Source organism: Carcharodon carcharias, chromosome 9 (genome assembly GCF_017639515.1).
Source record: "Carcharodon carcharias isolate sCarCar2 chromosome 9, sCarCar2.pri, whole genome shotgun sequence".
NCBI lineage: Eukaryota > Metazoa > Chordata > Chondrichthyes > Lamniformes > Lamnidae > Carcharodon > Carcharodon carcharias.
The window spans coordinates 148,154,994-148,180,883 of NC_054475.1; the positions used below are offsets into that span (position 1 = coordinate 148,154,994).

The following is a 25,890-nucleotide window of genomic DNA, read 5'->3' on the forward strand; positions in this document are numbered from 1 at the left end:
AAATCATCTAAAATTCCTTTGCAGATGGTGTTTCGAGGGTTTGTGCAGCCGCCTTCAATGAACTCAGGAATGCTGTCTTTGGCAAAGTAGCTCAAAGTTCTATCAGGCGAATAGCCAAAAACGTCTTTCTGCACCTGCACAATTTAGATTTGAGTTTCCATCTCAGCAGGCAAACAGGTGCACTGTCAAAAGCCATAGACAGAGGGACTAGAGGTATCAGTTTTGTGCTGAGTGCCTTGGTGTTTAATCTAGGCCCTACCATCTTTGAAGTACTGCTTGTCAGTAACATTTTGGTAAGTAATGTAGTTGTTTGAGCAGCTTTTGGTATTTTGGTAGATGCAATGGCCCACGGGATATTCAGCCATTAACGTACAACTGAATCTCAGAAATAGCTTCTTGGATGGGGAATATGATAAAGTATTAATTTTCTTTGCACCCTTTTCATCTTCAGCCATTGTGTGCTACCAGCTGGCTAGGGATGAGCAGGAAATCTTCTGGGCCTACTGCCAATATTGCTTGGTATTTTTGATTAAGGAAAGCAAAATGAAAGGGTCAGGGTTCATAGGCCGGTGCTTGGATGAAGGGACCTAAAGAATGGTTGCTAAATTTGCTGATGGTACAAAGATAGATAGGAAAGTAAATTGTAAAGAGGACGTAAGGAGGCTACAAAGTGACTTAGATAAGTTAAGTGAATGGGCAAAGATCTGGCAAATGGAGTATGTGGGCAAATGTGAAGTTGTTGATTTTTGGCAGGAAGAATGAAAAAGAAGCTTATTATCTAAATGGTGAGAGATTGCAGAGCTCAGATTCTGAAGGATCTGGATGTCCTAGTGCATGAATCTCAAAAGCTTAGTATGCAGGTACAGCAGGTAATTAGGAAAGCTAATAGAATGTTATTTATTGTGAAGGGAATTGATTACAAAAGTAGGGAGGTTATGCTTCACTTGTACAAAACATTGGTGAGACCATGTCTGGAGTATTGTGTACAGTACTGGTCTCTTTATTTAAAGAAATATCTAAATGCCTTAGAAGCAGTTCAGAGAAGGTTTAGGAATGGGCAGGTTGTCTTGTGAGGGAAGGCTGGACAGGTTAGGCTTGTATCCACTGGAATTTAGAAGAGTAAGAGGTGACTTAATTGAAACCTTTAAGATCCCAAGGGGCCTTGACAGGGTGCATGTGGAGAGGATGTTTCCTCTTGTGGGAGCATCTAGAACTAGAGGTCACTTTAAAAATAAAGGGTTGTTCATTTAAGACAGATGAGAATTTTTTTTCTTTAATGTTTGAGTCTTTGGAACTCTCTTCCTCAAAAGGTCGTGGGAGCAGAGTCTTTGAATACTTTTAAGACAGCTGGATAGATTCTCGATTAACAAGGGGCTGAAAGGTTATCGGGGGTAATCTTGTGGGATTGAGGTTCCATTCAGATCAGCCATGATCACATTGAATGGTGGAGCATGTTCGAGGGGCTGAGTGGCCTACTACTCCTCATTATATGTACCAAGGTTTAAAAGTGACTAGGTAAATTGGAAAATTATGAATCTATAACATCAAGTTTTTAGAAACCTGTAGGTTGTATAGGAGGAAGGAAAAATTGAGCGAGGAAAGAAATGCTGTAGTCTTGAGGTCCTAGCAAAGAATGAGTTGATATAGGTTGTGGTTATTAATTTCAATGCAGTTATAATGCAAGGGGAAGTAGAGGAGAGGATGTGGATTTTTAAGGAATGACTGTCAGGAATATATAATTTTATTGGAGTATGTGTGTGCAGCTGGCCTGGAGGCTTTGATGTAACAAGAGAATAAGCTAGGTTTGAAATGTTAAGTAGGTAAACTTGGGGGAAGTTTAGAGTGTAAGGTGTAAAAGGACATTTGCATTTTTAAATAAACCAAACTAGATTGTTTTCAAAGGAGGGTTGAAATGTGTCACCTAGCCAGGTAAAGTTCAGAAATAGTGTTTATTTTTCCCAAAAATTACTGGTAAAATTGGTACTAGGATAATTTTTTTGTGATCAGTGAGGTGGAGCCCAAAGACATGGTGAAACAATGGGAAACTGCTTTCAAAGGGGAAAATATTTTTAAAGGAGAGGAGGCTGTGTGCAAAGGCAGGAATTTTAAGATTTAATAAGTGTGAAAAGCCTTTATCTATGCCTCAAGCTGCTGTCTACAACAAACTGAAGTTAAGAGAACTCACTTTGAATTGGGTTGTTCAGGGTATCACGTTTCTTTGCCTGGGTCTTTAAAATCTGTTTTACTCTTGCCTTAATGGAGGTGAAACTGGGAGTCAGATTAATTAGGGGATTTAGTAGTAATTATCGCAGTAATTTGTAGACAAATGTATGTGTTTAAAATAATTTCTCTTAATAAATGTTTAATCCATAAAGCTCAGTGGTGTTATTACTAAATTCAAAGCCCACATTTCAAAACATACAAATTGCAAAAATAGCTGTGGCACTTGTCTCAAGTTTCCCTCTGGGATTTGAGCAACTCAGCATTTGCCATCAACTGTGCCATAACAATGAGAGAAAAGCTTAGCTGAAACTGGCAGTACCAGTATTGATTTAAAATAGAGGGTGATAAAGGTAGCCATGGAGAGAGGAATTGGCTAGAACATTGTGATTTCCTATCTGAAAAATGAGTTTTTTTCTTGGAATCTCTTCAAGAATGTAAGGAAATCATTTAGGATAATTGTTCCTAGTATGGGTGCAATATTCTAGTCTTGGAGGAATTATTCAGCTTGGCAAAAATGTTGGGCATAAAAAAGGGAACTAAGCTTCTTGAAATCAGCGTTAGAACTGGAAATTTGCTTTCAGAAAAAAGTGAGGTGAAGAATGTAACAGATAAAGAACCAAGGATGGAGTGGCTGTTATTAGCTGCTGTGGGAGGCAGTGATGTAGTGGTATTATCACTGTACTAGTAATCCAGAGACCCAGAGTAATGCTCTGGAGATCTGGGTTCTAATCCCATCACAGCAGATGGTGAAATTTGAATTCAATTAAAAATGTCTGGAAACCATTGTCGTAAAAACCCATCTGGTTCACCAATGCCCTTACCTGGTCTGGCTTACATGTGACTCCAGACCCACAGCAATGTGGTTGACTCTTAAATGCCCTCTGAAATGGCCTAGTTAGCCACTCAAATGCTGGCCTTGCCAGTGATGCCCCCGCCTCATGAACGAATGGAAAAAAGGTAGTTTTGGATGCTGGCCTTTTCCCAGATATAGATGCTGCTTGGGTAAAGCTGGAAATTCAGCACATAGGGAATTGAAGGCTTGACTCTTCACCTGCCCAATCCAGTACACCAATGCCCTCCACCATTGACACACAACTAGGAAATTAGTCAGTGACTGAGAAAACTTGAATGTGATTACTTTGGTAGTGTGGAAGGCAGTTTTTTTTAAAAGGTGTGCAATGTTTAAAGATGTTTACTTAAGATTTTGTATTAAGTGACTTCTATCACAAACTGTGCCACTAACCAATGACTATAAACCACTGCTTCTCAACTAAACTGTTATGAGACAGCAAATTTCTCAATTTCAGAAAGGCAGATCAAATTGATAGGAAGGATTAGTACTGCAATATCTCAAAACTGAGGCTGGTCAATATTGTGTTCATGATTCAATTATGGCTTTTGAAAGGAAATTGAATTAACCCGTGAAGAGAAGGAAAAAAATGCTGAGCCATGGGGAAAGGGCAGGACAATGGGACTAAGTTGCTTTTGTACAAAGCTGGTATGGGCATAATGAGCTGAATGGCCTCCTGTGTAACAATTCTTCTACTCATTCTATGAAAGCTGATCTGTAGTATAAAACTAAATTTTGATTTATACGTGTACTATGTTAGAACTATTGTGCAGTCTGTAATAGTTTGCGGTAATTGTATTGAAAGAAAGATCTTGTATTTATATAACACCCTATCCACTTTTGGAGGCACCAAAGCACTTTACAACCAATTGATTGAATGAAGATTTTTTTTCTCTTTTAAAAAAAAAAGCTAGGTCTAATTTATCAATTGTTTCTTTCTCTATAGCATTGAAATGCAATAATCAGGGCCTTGTGTCTAATAAGAGTTTATTCATAAACACAGTGGACCAAATCAGTGTTGATGTTGGAACACATAATTTATGCTCATATGCACAAATCTGCATTTGCCCAGAGTTGGTTGTTTTTATTATAAATGCAGATTATGACTGTAGCAAATATTGAATTCTGAGCTGGAAGTGTTTCACCTGTTTTTAATGTTTCTTTACAGTATTATAAATGTGGAGGACAATATGCATTAATAACTCTGGGGACTTTAACTGCATATTCAGCTTTTACTATTGGCATCACACAGTGGAGGTACTGTAGCAATGTTAAATTTGTTGATTTCCGTTTTCTTCATGCCCACCAGTTTCTTCATGTGGCAACTTTACAATGTCAATTTCTCATTTGTAGGACTCGATTCCGTATCAAAATGAATAAGGCTGATAATGATGCAGGCAATGCTGCAATAGACTCCCTCCTGAATTATGAGACTGTAAAGGTAAGAATGTGCTGAATTGTGTTTTTTTTTTAAACTATTATGGGTAGTTTTATATATTTAAGAAAAAACAAAAAAAAATCCAGCTTTAAGATTATACAATTTAGATTGTTATACTCTGTCCTTCCCCTCTTCTTGTCACAGTTCTTAGTAATGTAGAATAATTAACACCTCCAGCATAAGCATTTCCTCGAACATTAACAAAATTATATGCATCGAGTTTGCATTTCATTTGATTCCCTTATGAACTCTGAGCTAGTTAGATTATTTATTACAAAGTTTGATTGTTGAAATGTCCAAAAATTGTTTAATATCTATGTTGGTAAACGTAATTGCAGTTTCTCCAGAATTGGTGACTGTTTAGGATGCAGGGGTTATTATACAAGAGTGAATTTGTTACGCATTATTAATGTTTAGATTGTTGCCAGGCTGATGGTTGGAAATGCTGGCCTTGCTGCAATCTGCCTTTGGCAAATGTTTTTATAGCATTGGCAGAAATCTGTGTCTTAGACAGTTGAGCCCTCTCTCTCTCTGAACAAGGTTCACAGGTAGAAATATAGCAGGGCTTCTACACCATACTACAAATGGCTGTGTTTGAGATGACGATGTACCTGCTGGCAGGGTAGCTAAGCAGGCAATATTCTCCTCCACCTTAGGAGCCAGTTACAGATTAGCTCTCAGGCATGAGACTAAGCTGTCTGACTAAATTTCAGCTAGCAAATAGTGTATAGTGGTGCAAATAATAAACATGAGTAAAGAGAGTTCCTTAGTGGTTTATCTGGTTAAGTTAGTGACAGTCTAGAAATAAAACTGAAAATGCTGGAAAAACTCAGTAGGTCTGGCAGCATCTGTTTTATTTCAGACTTCCAGAGTCTGTAGTATTTTACTCTTGATTAGGGAATTTCCAAGTCTGGTCCCAAGCCTGTTTGAAATTGACCTCAACTAGAGCACTGGCAGGAAGAGAAAAATTGACTTTCATGCACCTAAGTTGAGGAGAAAATTAACTAGGGTTCCTGCTGCCGATTGTCATACAATGAACTCTAAAGATGGGCATTGGATGATAAAATTAGTTTTGACTGTGATGCTACGGTAGTTAAATAGCCTGCCAGTGCACACATGAAAAATTTGAAAAGCTAACAGGTTGTCTGACATCCATAACATAACTGGCAAGGAGCCAATGCCTTCAGGAGAAGAACAATGCAGAATATTGAAGAAAAAGTGAGAATAATTTAAGACTGTATATCATTGGGAAGAGGCATTACATTTTGAAAGCCTTTCATATGTTTACACCTCAAAATACGTTTCTTGTTTGCTCCAAATTTAAACAAGATTTTTGTTATGAAAAAACCAGTTCTCAAATAGCAAAATAGTACAATAGTTTAAATTTCTCTTGCAGTATTTCAACAATGAGAAGTATGAAGCAGAGAGATATGATGGGTACTTGAAGACTTATGAGGACGCATCTCTGAAGACTACCTCAAGCCTTGCAGTACTGAACTTTGGCCAGAATATTATCTTTAGCTTTGGTCTGACTGGAATCATGTTACTTGCAAGTCGAGGAATCCTGGCAGGTACTCCAGTTAAACTGGCTAATTTGTGTAAAGATCTGTAGTCTGCACTTTTGGATGAGTTATCCTTTGATACGATATTCTTCCCTTTCCACTGTTGTTTTTTTTTTGTGTAGTAATCCAACTACCTGCCAGAAGATACAATTTGTACAATTAATTGACCGCCTACTGAAGAGCCCACTGTATTGGGTCTCTAGCAATAGCTGCCGACATTCATGCTATGTCACTGGCTGTAGGAGCGCAGATGTGCATTGAGGACCTGGAAAGATGCTTTTCTGTTCTTCTTGTGAAATAGTGCCTTTCTGACTGAATTGCTGTGAACGTCAGTAGAGTGATTGTCCTCCAAGTATTAGACCCAATATGGTAGGTCATGAGTATCCTGCAGGCTACTGGCAAGTGAGGCAATTCAATGCTCCTAACAAGGAGAAAAAAATTTATTCCATGAATCGTCTGCAGTAGATTATTAAGAATACTTCGCTTCCATTCTTCCTCCTCCCACTATTCCCTTTATCAATTCTGGAAAACCAAAATTAATACATTTTTAGATGTACTGTATTTCATTTATCAACTGCCAATCCCAATGAAAAGCCCTAAATATTAGCTACGTTGACAGGAATGAACCTGCGACGAATCAAAAAATCTAGAGAACTCATACCTGCTAAATGACTATTACATCAGGGATTTGGCTTGCAGTACAGAAATTGCTGATGTAAGCTTGTTTCTTTGCTCATATTCAATGTGGTGGTCAGTTCATTTTAATAACAACTTTTTGAAAAGTGATCATGTCAAATCTTTGCACAAGATTAGACTGTAATTAAGAGGGAGATGGTGGTGTAGTGGTAAAGTCACTGGACTAGTAACCCAGAGGCCCAGGCTAATGCACGGGTTCAAATCCCACCATGGTAGCTTGTGGAATTTAAATTCAGTTGATAAAATCTAGAACTAGTCTCTACAATGGTAACCATGAAGCTATTATCAGTTGTTGTAAAACCCTATCTGGTTCATTGATGTCCTTTTAAGGAAGGAAATCTTCCATTCTTACCCAGTCTGGCCTACATGCGAATCCAGACCCACAGCAGTGTGTTTGATTCTTAACTGCTTTCTGTAATAGCCTAGCAAGCCACTCAGTTCAAGGGCAATTGGTGATGGGCAACAAATGCTGGCCTTGTCAGTGACACCCACATCTCATTAAGACCAAGATGACCATGTCCCTTTTTAACTGATTTGAATGGTGGAGAAAATTGATATGAATCTTTATTATCCTTTAAAGTGTCATATTTATAATTAATCATGCATTAGCTACTACAGTATAACCATGCAGCATTTAAAGTGTGCAGAATTTTGAACTGGATATTGGACCTCTTTTTTTTGTCTCTTTTAACTCTCCTACCATCTCCATATTTGCATCCTTTAGTAGGGATGGTACTGAAGCAGGTACTGACTTTTAAAAGGCTTTTCACACCTAAACAACACAAGTTGAGATTCTGATGGGTGATGCTGCAATAACACTCAAGATGCTCAACTGCATCCAGACCAAATATTTCTGCTTGACTGGCACCTCATCAACTGCTTAAACATCCATTACTGATGCACCATGGCTGCACAGTGTACTTTCTACAGGATGATCTGTAGTTATTTGCTGCCATTTCTTTGGCAGCACTTCCCAAACTTGTGACTGCTGCCACCTTGAAGCACGAGGACAGCAGGTGCATGGGAACCCCATCACCTCTTAAGTCGCACATAATCCTGATTTGGACATTAATTATTGCTGGGTCGAAATCCTGGAACTCCTTGACTGCTGTCTGGGCATACATTCGGCCCATGTAGCCTTCAAGAAGGCAACCCAGCTTCCTGTTCTTGAGAGCAACTAGGGAAGGGCAGTATATGCCAGCATGGAGACAGTGCTTCTCATGCTAAGAATGAATGGGGGGAAAGAACTGTTAAAGCTGCAGTTTGTTAGAAGCATAGTTTTGAGTGGAATAGATCTCCCTGTTTGTTTTTTGTTTGTGTTTCCTTCCTCACCCAGCCATCCCCTGTCCAGATAAAGAGGGCTACGCTACTAAGTAAGGTACTCAGTGTATGTGAGAATTATGACACAGCCATTGATGAATCCCAATTAGTAGACTCCCATTAAGCTTTATTTCTTTCACAGGATCTGGGCATCACTGGCATCGGCATCATTGCCCATACCTAATTGCCTTTGTGAAGTTCATTGAGCCTTGAATTACTGCAGTCCATTTGGTGTAGGTACACCCACAGTGCTGTTGGGAAAGGACTTGCAGGTTTTTGAACCAGCGATAGTAAAGGAACAGCAGTATGGTTCCAAGTCAGAATGGTTGGGAACTTGCAGGTGGCAATGCTCCCATGCACCTGCTGTGCTTGACTACCTAGGTGGTAGAGGCCATGGATTTAGAAAGTGCTGTGCCAGGAGCTTTGGTGAGTGACTGTAGTGCATCTTGTATATGGTACACACTGCTGACATTGTGCATTGGTGTTGGAGGGAGTCAATCTTTAAGTTGGTGGATGGAGTGTCAAGCAGATTGCTTTGTCCTGGATGGTGTCAAGCTTCTTGAGTACTTCTGGAGCCACACTCATCCAGGCAAATGGAGAGTATTCCATCACCCTCCTGACTTGTGCTTTGTAGATAGTGAACAGGCTTTGGGGAATGAGCAGGTGATTTATTCATCTTGGAATTCCCAGCCTCTGACCTACTCGTTTAGCTACAGTATTTATATAGCTGGTCCAGTTTAGTTTCTGGTCACTGGTAACCCCTGGGATGTTGATGGAGTTGAGGGGAGGTGGTCACTCGGCAATGGTAATGCCATTAAATGTCATGGAGAAAGGGTTAGATTCTATTGTTGAAGATGGTCAATGCCCGGCACTTGTCTGGTGTGAAAGTTACCTCCCAGTTATCAGCTCAAGCCACAATGTTGTCCAGGTCTTTATGCGCATGGACATGGACTACTTCAGTATCTGAGGATTGCAAATGGTACTGAACATTGTGCAATCATCAGCAAACATCCCCACTTCTGTTTAGTTAAATTCATCACCTTACGCTGGATAATGCAAACATTGTTATGTACTATTAAGATCATGTTCAATGTTTTTGCATATATTTTTTCAAGTTGAATTGAATTTAAACCTATGTAGAAGTTTATTGTAACACCCATTCTTTTGTAGGTACACTAACAGTTGGAGACCTGGTGATGGTAAATGGCCTACTTTTCCAATTGTCTCTTCCCTTAAATTTTCTGGGCACAGTATATAGAGAGACACGGCAGGCGCTAATAGACATGAACACTTTGTTTACCTTGCTAAGTGTTGACTCAAAAATCAAGGTAAGGTTGTACAGTTCTTGAAAGTCAATGGTGAAGAACTCTTAACTTCTAGATTTTTAGCCAGAAATTGTGTGAATTCCGTAAAATAACATGAAAATCTTTACTGTGAGATTGTTACTTCATTTTTTATAAATGTCTCAGTGGAAAATCAGGTGAGAATTACAAAATGTTTTTATTTTAACCTGGATGTTCCTCCGAGCTCAGTATTCCAACTTTGTTTTTTGGGTTTTTTAGGATACAGAAAAGGCTCCAGAACTTAAGGTTTCTCCTGAGAAATCTACAATCACTTTTGAAGATGTTTGCTTCGAATATATCAATGGTCACAGAGTCCTTGATGGAGTCTCATTTGAAGTTCCTGCTGGGAAGAAGGTGGCAATTGTAGGTGGTAGTGGTTCTGGGTAAGGGCTCATTTACATTGGTAACCTTAGCATTTTAATTTTTTGTCTTTGAAACATGTTTCACTTTATTCGTCTCTTGAATTTTGCATGCGCTCTCATGTGCTCTTCCCCTGCCCACCCCAACCCCTCTCACTTATGGACAAGAATCACTGAATAATAATCAGTAGTGGGGACCCCTTTTTTCGCCCAGACTTGCTATCCCACTGATATTCATTAATTCAATGTAGCTGAGAAACAGAACCTGGGACTTTCCTAATCAATGATAGTCCTTAGCCAATGCTTCTTTTCTTGTTCCTTTGCGCTTTTCCCTTTAATTTGAAAATTGGCCTTTAAGAATGTAACGTGCTTGTTTTGGTTGATCATCTATCAGTAATTAACCTCTGACCTGCAAAGCATTGGTGATATCTGCTCGCATGAGGGTGTCAGATGTTTACATGTGAATAAGTCAAAAATAAAAAATCCAGACCATTGGGAGAGCCAAAGCAACTGTATGTGGCTCCCACAATGAACTCCATTCTCGTGCCACTGACTCCGACCCTCTTCCTGGCCATTTTCCCAAGCTGAACTAGGTCATACAAAACCTTGGCATTTATTTTTGGCAGAAGTGAACATCAAATCCTATAATCTAATGTGTTAATTCTACCTTCTTAATATTACCATCCTATATCCTTACCTTGCTCCTACTTCTATTGAAGCTTTTACTCCTGTTTCTTTCACTTCTTGATCCGATTTCTGCCATGTTTTCCTTGGTAAATTTCTTTCGTCACCTTCCCTAAATTCCAGCCTTTCACAACTACATCACCTTATATCCTGTCTCGCACTGAGACACTCTTTTATTCTTGGTAGCTGCTTTATTTAAATTAAACGTTTTGGGGATTAGGAACAAAGTCCTGGCCTTAAAATCATTCCACGACTTTCTAACCCATGCCTCTGGCCTTTTGTGCACCCTACTCTCTCTTTGCTCCACGATTGGTGTCAGAACCTTCAGCTGCCTTGACCCAACACACATTTCGCTCATTTAAACCTTTCTGCCTCTCCACTTCTTTCTCCAGTTTCAAAATTGCATTCAAAGCTTATCTTTTTGACCAAATTCATCCAAATTGGTGGGCTTGATGGACATTCAGAAACAGTTTAATCCATCGGGTAATAAATTTAAATGAGTAGAAATAATTGAAAATTTTGAAGGTTCCAGTCTGATCATTATCAAGATTTAAGTAAAGAACAATGCTACCTATCCCTGTCCTTTAACATGGTACAAAGACAGCAGTGATACTGATGTTCATAAAACAAAAATTCTATTTTTTAAAAAAAATCTGCAATGGAATTCCCTAATATTGTTATTCATATATGTACATGGCTTTCCTTCAAATGTCAAATAATGTTATGCAAATCAGTATCTAGAATTGTATACCTAATGCACAGAAATAGACCATTCAAGCCAACTGGTTCACATGAACTTTCTCCTACCACTCTTCATTGAACTCTGATCAATCCAAAGGTCATTGGCCTGAAATGTTTACTCAGTTTTCTCTTTCCACAGATTCCCAGCCTTCTGAGAATCCTAGCATTTTCTGTTGTTTCTTCCCCAGCAGCATATCCTTCTATTCCTTTCCCATCATGCTTAACTAGTTCCCCTTAAATGCATCTATGCTATTTGTCTCAGCTACTCTTTGTGATATTGAATTTCATATTCGTGCTACTCTTTGGATAAAGAAGACTCCTCTGAATTCCCTATTGGATTTATTAGTAACTGTTTTATACTTAATCATCCCTTATTTTGGAATTTCCCATAAGTGGAAACATTTTGGCTCTGTTCACCCTATCAAACTCATTCATATTCTTGAAGACCTCTCAGGCCACACATCAGCTTTCTGTTTTTCCAAAACAGAGCCCCAGCCTGTTCAGCCTTTCCTGATGAAAATATCTTCGTAGTTTGGTATGATTCTAACTTTTTGTGTGCCTTCTCCAGTGCCTCTATCTTTTTTTATAATAGAGACCAGAACTGTGCATAGTACTCCCAAGTGTGGACTAACCCAGGCTCTAAAGAAATTTAATGGAACTTCTCTGATTTTTAAAAATTCTATTCCACTAGAAGTGAAGCCCAGTGCTTTGTTTGCGTTTTGTTTTAATGGCCTTATTAACAGTGTCACTACTTTTAGCAATCTGTAACAGTACACCCTAGATTCTTTTGCTGCTGTCATTTGGACAAAGCAATCCTGCCAAAAAGTGTCACCTCACACTTAACTCTATTGAAATGTATTCGCTAATTACAGACCCATTCTACAAGCTCATTAATGGTTTGTGTTTTGTTGCATTTTTCCTCAGTATTGACTATACCCCAAAATTTGGTATCACCTGCAGATTTTGAAAGCATACTTCTGATTCCTAAGTCCAAAGCGTCTTCTGTAAATTGTCAACAACAATGGTCAGTGTGGAACACTACTTCCCACCTTTTTTGTAATGAGTAGTTACCATAACCCTCACTCTGTTTTCTGTTTTGTGACTAGCTTTCTATCCATTCTATTTATCCCTTGACTCTTACATTAGTCATCAGTCTACAATGAGGCACCTTTGTTGAAGACATTTTGAAAACCCAAAACATTATATCTACTGAACTACCCTTGTCTACCCTTCTGTTACTTCAAAAATTTCGTATAGTTGGTCAAGCATGATCCCTTTAGAAAGCCTTGTTTTATTAAAACTTTTTTTTATATCCAAATGTACTTTTATTGCATCCTTTAGTAAAGATTCCATTTTTTCTAACACCAATGTTAAGCTAACTTATCTTTAGTTCCCTGGACTTACTCAAATATTTTAAAGAGAGAGAGAATATGTTAGCTGTCTCCCAGTCTTCTGGCACTGTTCCCTTTTCTAATGAATGTTGATATTTATGTAATTGTCTCAATATTGAGATGAGTGAATGCAATCCATCTGGGGTTAAGTTTGATTTATTGATTCTGCCCATCACCCCCTTTCTATCTTGAGTGACTTTATCTCTTTTGATTTTTACTAATATTTAGTAGAACATTTAGAATATTTAGGGAACATTTAAAGAGGATGTAGATAGATTTTTGAAATATCAGAAAGTTGAGGGTTATGAGGAGCTGGCATGAAAGAGGAATCGAGGCCTGGGGCAGATTAGCCATGATCTTATTGAATGGCGGGGTAGGCTTGAGGGGCCAAATGGCCTCCACCTGCTCTTATCTCTTATGTTCTTAGCCCACCTTGTTTGCGACAGTGTTTACCACCAAGATTATCCAATTTATAATTCTATAAGTCGTGGAAAAGAATCTTCTAAATTAGTGATCAGCATTAGTAGATTCATTCATGTTTCCACAAAGATTTGTAAATGTATTAAATAATTGTACATATTTTCTATGATTTAGGAAAAGCACAATAGTGAGATTGCTGTTCCGTTTCTACGAGCCTCAGAAAGGGAACATTTATGTGGCTGGTCAGAATATTAAAGACATCAGTTTGGAAAGCTTGAGGAAAACCATTGGTGTTGTACCACAGGTAAAAACAACTGTCTCCTAATGTCTTTCAGCTGGTCTCAAAAGTAGGTGTGTTTAAGCAGGGACCATAGCCTCAACATGAAGGAATGCCATTGTGAATATCTAGTTCATGATTCATGTTAAGCTTTTAGAGGTAATGTTTAACTCTGGGAAGATTGTTGTTGTAAAGGCAAGGTAATTAAAATGCTGGGCTTTAGTGATTTACCAGAAAACCTAAGGAATTGGCAGTTCAGAAGATTGCCTATATTTGTTTAATTGAATCAGAGTGAAGAGAGAGTGCTATAGAGCACCAATTGGGCTTACTTAGCTGGAAAAATTGTAAATGAGGGGTAATTAGCTTAAAAGATTGGTTTGAGGATAGCCCAGAGCAGGCTACGTTGTAATGCAGATGGATGAAGCTTAGGAAGACTCTAGTTTCAATTTATCTGGGTGTTTGCTTGGAGAGGGTGGCAGTTTTCTCCTTGTGTGGTTTGCAGCTCACAGAAGCTAGCCAAAATAAATGACAGACCTGCGCAGTAAACAGAGTAAAACACTAGCTTCATCGACCGTATGGAAGGCAGAAGAGGTGTAATCTCAGTTTGAATCTTGAGGATTAGAAGTTTGAAGATCGCCTAGTTTGAAGCTAGTGGGACAATCTATGGAAGGCCTCAGTGTCTTATTGCAAAAGAAAGTAACCAGCCATTTAGCTTGGCAGTATTGGAAAAGTAACTAAAACAAGGGACTGAGGCATCCACAGTTAGAGATGGTAAATGGAAGTTTTAATTCTGAGAATAACTGGAGCTGAGGAAAATTCTCCACGGGGCTGTGGCTACTTATGGTTGGCCCCTACAGAAGTAAATAACTTTTAAGATTGATGTGTCTTAAGAGAATTCTTGAAAGTAGGAAGTAAACCAGAGTGCATAACCTATATAATTCTAAACCATATTGTTAAGCTAATGGTGTTTGTTTTTTGTCTTTTATATACGATAAAGTTTGTTTTAAAAATAGTGAAATCTTATGGCATAATTCTATTGGCAAGTCATCTGGATTTCTTTTTCAATGTTGGCAGTCCCTAACAGGATTGTAACAATGTAGATTTGATATCCATGGACAGTGGTGGGGGGGCGGGGAATGCAAACTGACATAGTAACAATTCACAGAACAATTGTCATACTCAGTAAGTAAATAGCATTACATTCATCGCTTTATGAAAATTGTTAGCCAAACTGTTAAATGCTTCTGATAAAAACAAAAAACTGCGGATGCTGGAAATCCAAAACAAAAACAGAAATACCTGGAAAAACTCGGCAGGTCTGGCAGCATCAGCAGAGAAGGGCAAAGTTGACGTTTCAAGTCCTCATGACCCTTCAACAGAACTAAGTAGAAATAGGAAAGGGGTGAAATATAAGCTAGTTTGTTTGGGGGGGGGGGGGGGGGGGGGGTGCTTAAACCAGAATATATTTCACCCCTTTCCTATTTCTACTTAGTTCTGTTGAAGGATCATGAGGACACGAAACGTCAACTTTGCTCTTCTCAGCCGATGCTGCCAGATCTGCTGAGTTTTTCCAGGTATTTCTGTCTTTGATAAATACTTCTGGTTGCACAACAATGGTCTGAACTATTCTTGCTTTGGGCAGTCTTAACTTCTGAAAATGGAAGCCCAACTTGAAGCTGACTGCAATGACGTATGATAGGCTGTTTTGGGTTTGGAATAATTTAACTGCATAAATACATCAGTTATGTTGAGTTCTTGTGGATTTTGTCTCACGTTCTAATCCTGAGGATTCAAAAATGTGTAAACTATATGCAACAAATCTTTGATTTTTCAGTTATGAACCATTTTGAAGTAATGGCCAGGCCACTAGATGGAGTGTTTAAATGCTGCAGGCTTTGTATAGAAGCTTTTGTCTAATGGCTTTGTTGTTTGAAGAGTCCTAAGATGGTGTTGAAAAAGCTAAGACCTGCTGTTTGGCTCTTGTCATTTCAAATGGTGTAGCTTCTTTAAAGCACTTTGGGACATTTTTCTCCATTAACGGTGCTATGTAACTTCAAATTATATTTGCATTCAAAAATCAACTAGAAAGGTATACAAGGTCTCCAAGTACCTTTTTTCATTGTGAGCTAAATATACCTAATAAATTGATTACAGTAGGGCTCCTGTGACTTTGAATGCACCCAATTAGTCTGGTGTATGGTACATGACTATACAGGCCCAGAATGTTCCAGCCTGCATCTCTGGTGGTGTTAAATTCACTGTGGCAAATAAATTCTTTGCATAACATCGCTATGGTATGAAGGGAGTTAACCAGCCTGGCTTCCTGTTCCTATTCAGTGTCCAATGTGTGCTGGAGAATGCAGAGGTGAAGATAGGATTGAGGTTTGTTATGATCAAATATCCTACTAGAATTCGTTGTGTATTGTTTGTATAATGGCCCCTAGCTTTACTAAAGGTTTGCTGAAATTTGTGGAGTCATGGCTTAGAAGAGAGAACGTTTTCAAGGAAAGAAATAGAAGGGATGACAATTGATTGTAATTTCAATAAGCTATAATACTTGAATACATCGCCATGATCTCTTACATTGCTGCTCTGGAGAGCAAACAGCTCATTAAGCAAACATTGGAAACAGTTCTAAATTTGAGTCTAAGTTACTTATTTTATATGGTGAAATTGTTTAAAAACTAAAGCAAGGTGCATTGGAAGCAGTTCAGAGAAAGTTTACCAGACTAATACCTGGAATGGATGGGTTGTCTTATGAGGAAAGGTTGGACAGACTAGGTCTGTATCTGCTGGAGTTTAGAAGAGTAAGAGGCGACTTGATTGAAACCCTTAAGATCCTGAGGGGGTCTTGACAGGTGGATATGGAGAGAATGTTTCCTCTTGTGGAAGAGTCTAGAACTAGGGGGTCACTGTTTAAAAATAAGCGGTTGTCCATTTAAAACAGATGAGGTGAAATTTTTTCACTCAGGGCCATGAGTCTTTTTGGAACTCTTGCTGAAAAGGTGGTGGAAGCAGAGTCTTTGAATATTTTTTAAGGCAGAGGTGGATGGATTCTTGTTAAGTAAGGGGTGATAGGTTATCAGGGGTAGGTGGGATGCAGATTTCAGATTACTATCAGCCATGATCTTATTAAATGGCAGAGCAGGCTCAAGGGACTGAATCGCCTACTCCTTGTTTGTGTGTTCGTATGTAAGATTGATGTACATAATGCAAAATGAATTAAGAAGGGAAGGAGGCAGAAAACAGGAAACTATAGGCCAATTAGCTGGACATCTGTTGGGGGAAGGTGTTAGTCTATCATTAAAAACACAAGGTAACCGGGAAGAGTCAGCATGGTTTTGTGAAAGGGAAATCATGTTCAACCAATTTATTGGAGTTCTTTTGAAGGAGTGACGTGTGCTATGGATAAAGGGAAGCCTGTAAACATACTGTACTTGGATTTTCGAAGGCATTTGATAAGGTGCCACATCAAAGGTTATTGTGGAAAATAAAAGCTCATGGTGTAGGGGGTAACACATTGGCCTGGATAGAGGATAGGCTGCTGGCTGGCAGAAAACAGTGTGCATAAATGAGTCTTTGTCTGATTAACAGGGGTCTGTGCTGGGGCCTCAACTTTTTACAATTTATCAGTGACTTGGATGAGGGGACCAAAGGCATGGTAGTATGTTGTGAGAAGACATAAGGAGATTGTAGATATAGATAAGTTGAGTGAGTGGCCAAAAATCTAGCAGATGGAGTATAATGTGGGGAAAATATGAAGTTGTTCACTTTGGCAGGAAGAATAAAAAAGCATAGTATTACTTAAACAGAGAACAACTGCAGAATTCCAAAATGCAGAGGGATCTAGGTGCTCTCCTGGAGTCACAAAAAGTTAGTATGCAGGTAGTTAGAGCATGTAATCAAGGCGGCTAATGGAATACTATCCTTCATTACAAGAGGAATTGAACATAAAAGTAAGGATCCAAAATCAAAACAGAATTACCTGAAAAAACTCAGCAGGTCTGGCAGCATCGGCGCAGAAGAACAAAGTTGACGTTTTGAGTCCTCATGACCTTTCAACAGAACTGAGTAAAATTAGGAGAGGGGTGAAATATAAGCTGGTTTAAGGTGGAGGAGGGGAAGGTGGAAGGAGAGAAGTTGGGGGGGGGGGTGGTGGTTGTAGGGACAAGCAAGCAGTGATAGGAGCAGATAATCAAAAGATGTCACAGACAAAAGAACAAAGAGGTGTTGAAGGTGGTGATATTATCTAAAAGAATGTGCTATTTAAGAATGGATGGCAGGACACACAAGGTTCGGCTCTAGTGGGGGTGGGGTGAAATAAGACTAACAGGGCATAAAAGCTATAGATTTAAGAATAATGGAAATAGGTTGGAAAAGAAAAATCTACATAAATTATTGGAAAAAACAAAAGGGAGGGGGAAGAAACGAAAAGGGGGTGGGGATAGAGGAGAGAGTTCAAGATCTAAAGTTGTTGAATTCAATATTCAGTCCGGAAGGCTGTAACATGCCTAGTCGGAAGATGAGGCGCTGTTCCTCCCATTTGCGTTGAGCTTCACTGGAACAATGCAGCAAGCCAAGGACAGACATGTGGGCAAGAGAGCAGCGTGGAGCGTTAAAATGGCAAGCGACAGGGAGGTTTGGGTCTTTCTTGCGGACAGACTGCAGGTATTCTGCAAAGTGGTCGCCCAGTTTGCATTTGCTCTCTCCAATGTAGAGGAGACCGCATTGGGAGCAACGAATGCAGTAGACTAAGTTGGGGGAAATGCAAGTGAAATGTTGCTTCACTTGAAAGGAGTGTTTGGGCCCTTGGACGGTGAGGAGAGAGGAAGTGAAGGGGCAGGTGTTACATCTTTTGCCTGGGCATGGGGAGGTGCTGTAGGTGGGGCTTGAGGAGTAGGGGGTGACGGAGGAATGGACCAGCGTGTCCCCTACTCCTCAACCCCCACCTACGGCACCTCCCCATGCATACGCAAAAGATGCAACACCTGCCACTTCACTTCCTCTCTCCCCACCGTCCAAGGGCCCAAAAGCTCCCTTCAAGTGAAGCAGCATTTCACTTGCATTTCCCCCAACTTAGTCTACTGCATTCGTTGCTCCCAATGCGGTCTCCTCTACATTGGAGAGATCAAACGCAAACTGGGCGACCGCTTTGCAGAACACCTGCGGTCTGTCTGCAAGAATGACCCAAACCTCCCTGTCGCTTGCCATTTTAACACTCCACCCTGCTCTCTTGCCCAAGTGTTTGTCCTTGGCTTGCTGCATTGTTCCAGTGAAGCTCAACGCAAATGGGAGGAACAGCGCCTCATCTTCTGACTAGGCACGTTACAGCCTTCCAGACTGAATATTGAATTCAACAACTTTAGATCTTGAACTCCCTCCTCCATCCCCACTCCCTTTAAGTTTCTTCCCCCTCCCTTTTGTTATTTCCAATAATTTATATAGATTTTTCTTTTCCCACCTATTTCCATTATTCTTAAATCTATACCTTTTATGCTCTGTAAGTCTTATTTCACCCCACCCCACTAGAGCTGTACCTTGTGTGTCCTGCCATCCATTCTTAATTAGCACATTCTTTTAGATAATATCACCACCTTCAACGCCTCTTTGTTCTTTTGTCTGTGACATCTTTTGATTATCTGCTCCTATCACTGCTTGCTTGTCCCTATAACCACCCTCTCCCCCCACACCTCCCCCCATACCACCCCCCCCCCCCCCCCCGCCCACCTTAAACCAGCTTATATTTCACCCCTCTCCTAATTTTACTCAGTTCTGTTGAAGGGTCATGAGGAACAAAGTTGACGTTTCGAGTCCTCTGTTCCAATGCTGCCAGACCTGCTGAGCTTTTCCAGGTAATTCTGTTTTTGTTTTGGATTTCCAGCATCCGCAGTTTTTTATTATTTTTATAAAAGTAAGTATGTTAGCTTCAGTTATAAAGGGCATTGGTGAGATCACATCTGAAATACTGTGTGCAATTTTGGTCTCTGTCAGAGATTTTCATAATGTTATTGGAATTTATTGTAGGGTTATAGTGGGATCGTTGTCTAAGGGTGATTATGTGGGTGGGTTTTAATTAGAGACATCTTGTCTGAAGGCTTTGATGTATTAGATGGGAAACTAGGTTTGAAATGCTAAATAGGTAAACATGAAGTTTTAGAATGTGAGGTGTAAAGGGAAGATTTGCATTTTTAAATAAACCAGACTAACTTGAATTCAAAAGAGTGGACGAAATGTTTCACCTAGCCAGGAGAAGTTAAGACACTGTTTATTTTTCCCAAAAATTCCTGGTAAAATTGGTACCATGATTACATTTTTGTTATTAGAGAGGTAAAGTCCAAAGATATAGTGAAACAATGGGAATTTGCATTCAAAGGGGAAAATACGTATAAAGGAAAGAAGGTTGTGTACAAGGGAAAACATTGTAAGATCTAACAAGTGTGAAAAAACCCCCAGCATCTAAGCCTCAAATTGCTTTCTACAAGGAACTGAAGCTGAGGAAAACTCACTTTGAATTCAGCTATTCAGGGTATCATGTTACTTTGCCTGGGTCTTTTAAAAATCTGTGTCTTACTGTTCCCATATCAGAGGTGTAACTGGGAGTTAGATTAACTTGGGGAGCCAGGAGTTATCATAGTAATAATTTGTAAACCTATGTCTGTACTTTAAATCATTTTTTTATTAATAAAGGTTTAATTTAGTTTTGTAGCAAACCTGTAAGACTCAGTGGTCTTATTACTACTGAATTCAAAGCCTGCATCTTGAAAAACATACAAATTGCAAATAGTTGTGGCAGTTGCTTCAAGTTTCCCCCTGGGATCTGAGCAGCTTGGCATTTACCATCTGCCTGCCATAACGGTCTCCTTATTTAAGGAAGGATGTAAATGTGTTGAGGTGGCTCAGAGGAGGTTTACTAGATTGATTGCTGGAATAAGCGGGTTGTCTTATGAGCATAGATTAGACATGCTGGGCTTGTTTCCAGCAGAGTTTAGAAGAGTGAAGGGTGACTTGATTGAAGTATATAAGATCCTGAAAGGTCTTAATAAAGTGGATGTGGAAAGGATCTTTCCTCTGTGGGTGAGTCCAGAACTAGGGGGCACTGTTTTAAAATTAGGGGTCACCTTTGTAGTACAGATGAGAAGTTTTTCCTGAGGTCTGTGTAACTTTGGAACACACTCTGCCTCAGGCAGTGGAAGTGGGGTCATTGAATATTTTTAAGGCAGAGGTAGATTCTTGTTAGGCAAGGGAATCAAACATTATCGGGGTAGATGGGAATGCAGAACTTGAAAACAGATCAGCCATGATCTTATTGAATGGCAGATCAGGCTTGAGGAGCTGAATGGCTTACTTCTGCATGTTCGTATTTGCATTCTGTTTTAACCCGGTAGGGACACTTAGAGAAATGCAAACGTCCAGAATTACATCAAAAGATTTCACATTTTTAAACAAGAACAAATTTTATTTTATTGAAAAAAAATTAAGTAAACATTACTAATTTAACACTCTAGTTTTATAGCTAATATGAATCCAATTTTACTTTTACTTACCCCTGGCTTCACCTACCGATCCCCCCAACCCTCTGAGTTCCCTTGCCTTATGAAATCTGAAAGCTCATTCGCCCCTCCTGGGACCAACCCAAAGGTCTGTTGCTGCCCTTTGGGATTCACTTTACTTTCTTCTCGTTACATAGAAACGTAGAAAATAGGAGCAGAAGAAGGTCATTCGGTCCTTGAGCCCGCACCGCCATTCAATATGATCATGGCTGATTCTCTATCTCAAAACCATACTTCTGCTCTCTCCTCATACTCTTTGACACCTTTAGAAATTTATCTATTTTCTCCTTAAATATATTCAGTAATTTAGCTTCCACAGTCTTCTGTGGTAGAGAATTCCACAGGTTCACCACCCTCTTAGTGAAGAAATTTCTCCTCCTCTCAGTCCTAAATAGCCTGTATCTTGACATTGTGACCCCTTGTTCTGCCCCCCCCCCCGGCTAGAGGAAACATCATCCCTGCACCCAGTCTGTCCCATCCTGTCTGAATTCTATACGTCTCAATGAGATCCCCTCGTATCCACTGGAGTTTAGAAGAATAAAGGCCTAGTCAGCCCAATCTCTTCTCATGTAACAATTGTTCCATCTCAGGAATCAGCCTGGTGAGCCTTTGCTGTGCTCCCTCTATGGCAAGGATATCCTTCCTTAAGTAAGGAGACCAAAACTGCACACAACTACTCTTGTGGTCTCACCAAGGCACTGTACAGCTGCAGTAAGACATCCTTGCTTCTGTACTCAAGTCCTCTCGCAATGAAGGCCACCATACCATTTGCTTTCAACTGCTTGCTGCACCTGCATGCATGCTTTCAGTGACTGGTGTATAAGGACACCCAGGTCCCTTTGTACATCAACATTTCCCAATCTATCACCATTTAAGTAATACTCTGCCTTTCTGTTTTTCCTATCAAAGTGCAGTGGATAACTTCACATTTATCCATCTCATACTGCATCTACCATGTATATGCCCACTTGCTCAACTTGTCTAAATCACCTTGAAGCTGCTTAACACCCTCCTCACCACTCTAGTTTCCACCTAGTTTTGTGTCGTCAGTAAACTTGGAAATATTATATTTGATTCCTTAATCCAAATCATTGATATATTGTGAGGAGCTGGGGCCTAAGCACTGATCCCTGCGGTACCCCACTATCACTGCCTGCCACTCTGAAAAAGACCCATTTATTCCTACTGTTTCCTGTCTGCTAACCAATTCTCAATCCATGCCAACACATTACCCCAATACCATGTGCTTTAATTTTGCACACCTAGCCTCTTATGTGGGACTTTATCAAAAACCTTCTAAAAATCCAAATATATCACTTCCACTGGTTCTCCCTTATCTATTCTGCTAGTTATGTCCTCAAAAAACTCCAGTAGGTTTGTCAAATATAATCTCCTTTTCATAAATCCATGTTGACTTTGTCTAATCCCATTGATATTTTCTAAATGTTCTGTTTTCACGTCCTTTATAATAGACTCTAGCATTTTCCCTACTAATGCTCGACTAATCAGTCTGTAATTTCCTTTTTCTCCTTCCTTTTTGAAATAGTGGGGCTACATTTGCCATCCTCCAATCTGCTGGGTCCAGAATCTATAGAATTTTGAAGATGACAACCAACTATTTCCATGGCCACCTCCTTTAGTACCCTAGGATGTAGATTATCTGGCCGTGGGGATTTATCGGCTTTCAGTCCCATTAATTTCTCCCCTTTTTTTTTAGAAGTACTAATTTCATTCAATTTCTCCTTCTCACCTGACTCTCGTTCCTTAGCATTCATGGGAAGTTATTTGTATCTTCCTCCATGAAGACAGAAACTAAAGTAGTTGTTATTTGCTCTGCCATTTCCTTGTTGTCTACAATAAATTCTCCCGTTTCGGATTGTAAAGGAACTGTTTTTGTCTTCACTAATCTTTTTTCTTTGACACACTTATGGAAGCTTTTACAGCCCACTTTTATGTTCCTTCTTGCAAATTTACACTCATTCTATTTTTCCCCTCTTAATCTCTTGGCCCTCCTTCGTTGAATTCTAAACTGCTCCCAATCATCAAGCTTGCTACTTTTTCTAGCAACTTTATATGACCCCTCCTTTGGATGTATTACTATCCTTAATTTCTTTTGTTAGCCATGGTTAGGCTGCTCTTCCTGTTGTGGTTTTGCACCAGCAAGGAATTTTTAATCGTTGCAATGCATGCATTCGTTCCTTAAATATTAGCCATTGCCTATCCACCGTCATGCCTTTTATTGAATTTCCTCTATTGTAGCCAACTCACCCCTCATACCTTCGTAGTTTCCTTTGTTTAGATTTAGTTTTGGATTGGACTATTTCACTTTCCATCCAAATGTAGAATTCTTCATTATGTTATGGTCACTGATCCATAAAGGACCCCACACAACTAGATTATTAATTAACCTCTTCTCATTGCATAATACCAAATCTAGGATAGCTTGTTCCCTAGTTGGTTCCGTGACATACTGGTCTAAAAAAAACTATCTCGTGCAGACTGCAGGAACTTATTCCTGTTTAATGCAGTCCCCTACCTTACAACTACTGTTTTGAGGCATGTAGAAAACCTCCACTAATATTTTCTGCCCCATGTTGCTTCTTAGCTCCACCCAGGCTGATTCCAGACCTAGATTTTTCTGAACAAATATCCTTTCTCACTATTGCACTAATTCCATCTTAACCAACAATTAACTTAACTAACACCACCGCCTTTTCCTTTTTGCCTGTCCTTCCTAAATATCAAACAACCTTGGATGTTCAGTTCCCCGCTTTGGTCACTCTGCAGCTATGCCTGTAATCGCAATCATATACCCATTAACATCAATTTGAGCTGTTAATTCATCTACCTTATTGCGAATGCTCCATGCATTCAGATACAGTGCCTTTAGACTTGTCTTTTTAATATTTTTATACTTTTTTTTGTACTGTGGCCCTATTTGATGCTAGCCCTTGTTTTCTCTGCCTTCCACTTCTGCTTTCTACTTTTGTCTTTCATTCCTATCTTTGTTTCCCTCTCTTGTGTCTCCCCACTCAGATTCCTATCCCCCTGCCACTCTAGTTTAAACCCTCCCCCACAGTACTAGCAAATACTCCTGCAAGGATAATGGAGTGCAACCTGCCCAGCTTGTACAGGTCCCATCTTCCCCAGAATTGGTCCCAATGCTTCAGGAATCTAAACCCCTCCCTCCTACACCATCTCTGCAGTCATGCATTCATCTGGTCTGTTCTCCTATTCCTGATCTCACTAGCACATGGCCTTTTGATTTATTTCCTAGCTCCCTATATTCCGTTTTCAGGACCTCATCCCTTTTTTTTAAACCTATGTTGTTGGTATGGTTATGGACCACGACCTCTGCTGTTCACCCTCCCTTTTCGGAATACCCTGCAGCCACTGAGTAACATCCTTGACCCAGGCACCAGGGAGGCAATATAACATCCTGGTGACACATTTGTGGCGGAAGAATATCAGTCTGTTGCCCTTTAAAATAAAATCCCCTATTGCTCTCCCACTGCCTTTTCTTCGCAACCCCAACCTCTCTTCCCACGCGCGCGCGCCCCCCCCGCCACCTGTTCTGTGGTCTGAAATTTCACAAGGATCTTTCCATTAGCCTTTGACTAAGCGACCCTGCAACTTCCAACCTTCATGACTGTGGACTGCTTAGCTGAAACTTGGGCTTCACTGCATTCTTTCTTAGGGATTTAAACATAATGGCCCTCTGTACTCCCTAGCTTTTGTACAGCTGCTAGTCCCACAGCTGACTCCCAGCTCCTGGCACGTACTTTCTGCTTGTTCAAGTGGACTAACTTTCTTCCACAAGGCTAACTGCCTTTCACTATGAGGACCACTGTAGATTTCTTCCTGTAGCTTCGTGCTAAGCAAATCTTCCGGCTTCTTTCCCCCTCATGATGAATTCTGTCTTCAAACTGAGCTCAAGCCCCCACCTACACTCTGCGCAGTGAACAATAAAGTTAGTATTTATCTGCTTAAGGTGCATGCCTAACTAACATTTATCTCCATTTGCTCCCCTGACTCAGTGGGCTGCAGCCTACACAAAACTAAAACTGTAGCTGCCTTTGAGAAGCGACCAGAAAAATTAAACAAAAATCTAATCCCCACAGCCCATCTTGATAACAACATGGCAAACTTGGAATGTTCCAAATAGAAATGCAAATTAATTTTTTTACTTTGAACACAAGTCTTTGATTATTTGACTCATGTGAATAATTTATATCTCTAATGGAGTTTTACGACCCTCTTTCCCCAGGATTGCTGGCCCTGTCAAGGAACACTCTCTTGTTTACAAATGGCTTTTAACTTATTTTTCATCTGAGAACTGTATAAATAACTGAATCTTTTATTGAGATATAAGTGTAGACTTTCTGGCTCTATTTAAGCTTAGAGTTGGGTCATCTATTGTTCAGTGTTTTAGTCTTCTATCTCTGACTTTGTGAGATAAACATAGGTTAGCTTTTAACTGTAATTAACCCAAGCTTGTTTGATTTGCATTTACTTAGGTTTATCAGTTTCTCAATCAGATATTTCCATTTATCTGTCTTGTAACTTTAGTTTTAGGAATGAGTGTTATCTTCCAAAGCATATGAGTTATGAACTAGATATTTGCAACAATCCTTGCTCAGGAAGCACCCTGGAACTATTCCAGAAGTAAACCAAGGCTGCCATTAACATGAATTATTTTGGACATGTCATGCTCAATTTATTTTGTCATTCACCCCAGCTGGTACCCAGAGGGCTTTCCAGTATGATTTTGGGCCTGTGTTGGATGCATATTGCAAGTATTTATTTCATATTTCAGATGAAACCAAATGACAAATTTTAGTTGCTCAGTGAATGGAAAAAGCAATAATCAGTATTTCTGTAATTTATATTGATGGCATAATCTGAGTGAGAAAACGAGTATTTCTCTCATTGTGCCTGAGAGGGCAATGACCATTTTGATTTGGTTGTTTCCTGGTAGTCATAAGATGGCTAAGGCAGTGTTTGTTTAGTGTGGTTTTTTCTGTATTAAATAGGTA

The 25,890-nt window shown here is 39.7% G+C and overlaps 1 protein-coding gene across 2 annotated transcripts in view; it reads left to right on the forward strand.

The window, feature by feature from the left end:
• abcb7 (ATP-binding cassette, sub-family B (MDR/TAP), member 7) overlaps positions 1–25,890 on the forward strand; it is a 61,509-nt gene that overhangs the window by 25,182 nt on the left and 10,437 nt on the right. For both annotated transcript variants that reach the window (XM_041195467.1, XM_041195468.1), the window contains 7 exons: positions 25–293; positions 4,242–4,330; positions 4,427–4,514; positions 5,908–6,082; positions 9,260–9,417; positions 9,652–9,815; positions 13,202–13,331. In XM_041195467.1, coding sequence (XP_041051401.1) covers positions 25–293; positions 4,242–4,330; positions 4,427–4,514; positions 5,908–6,082; positions 9,260–9,417; positions 9,652–9,815; positions 13,202–13,331 — 1,073 coding nt within the window. The remainder of the gene's footprint in view (positions 1–24; positions 294–4,241; positions 4,331–4,426; positions 4,515–5,907; positions 6,083–9,259; positions 9,418–9,651; positions 9,816–13,201; positions 13,332–25,890) is intronic.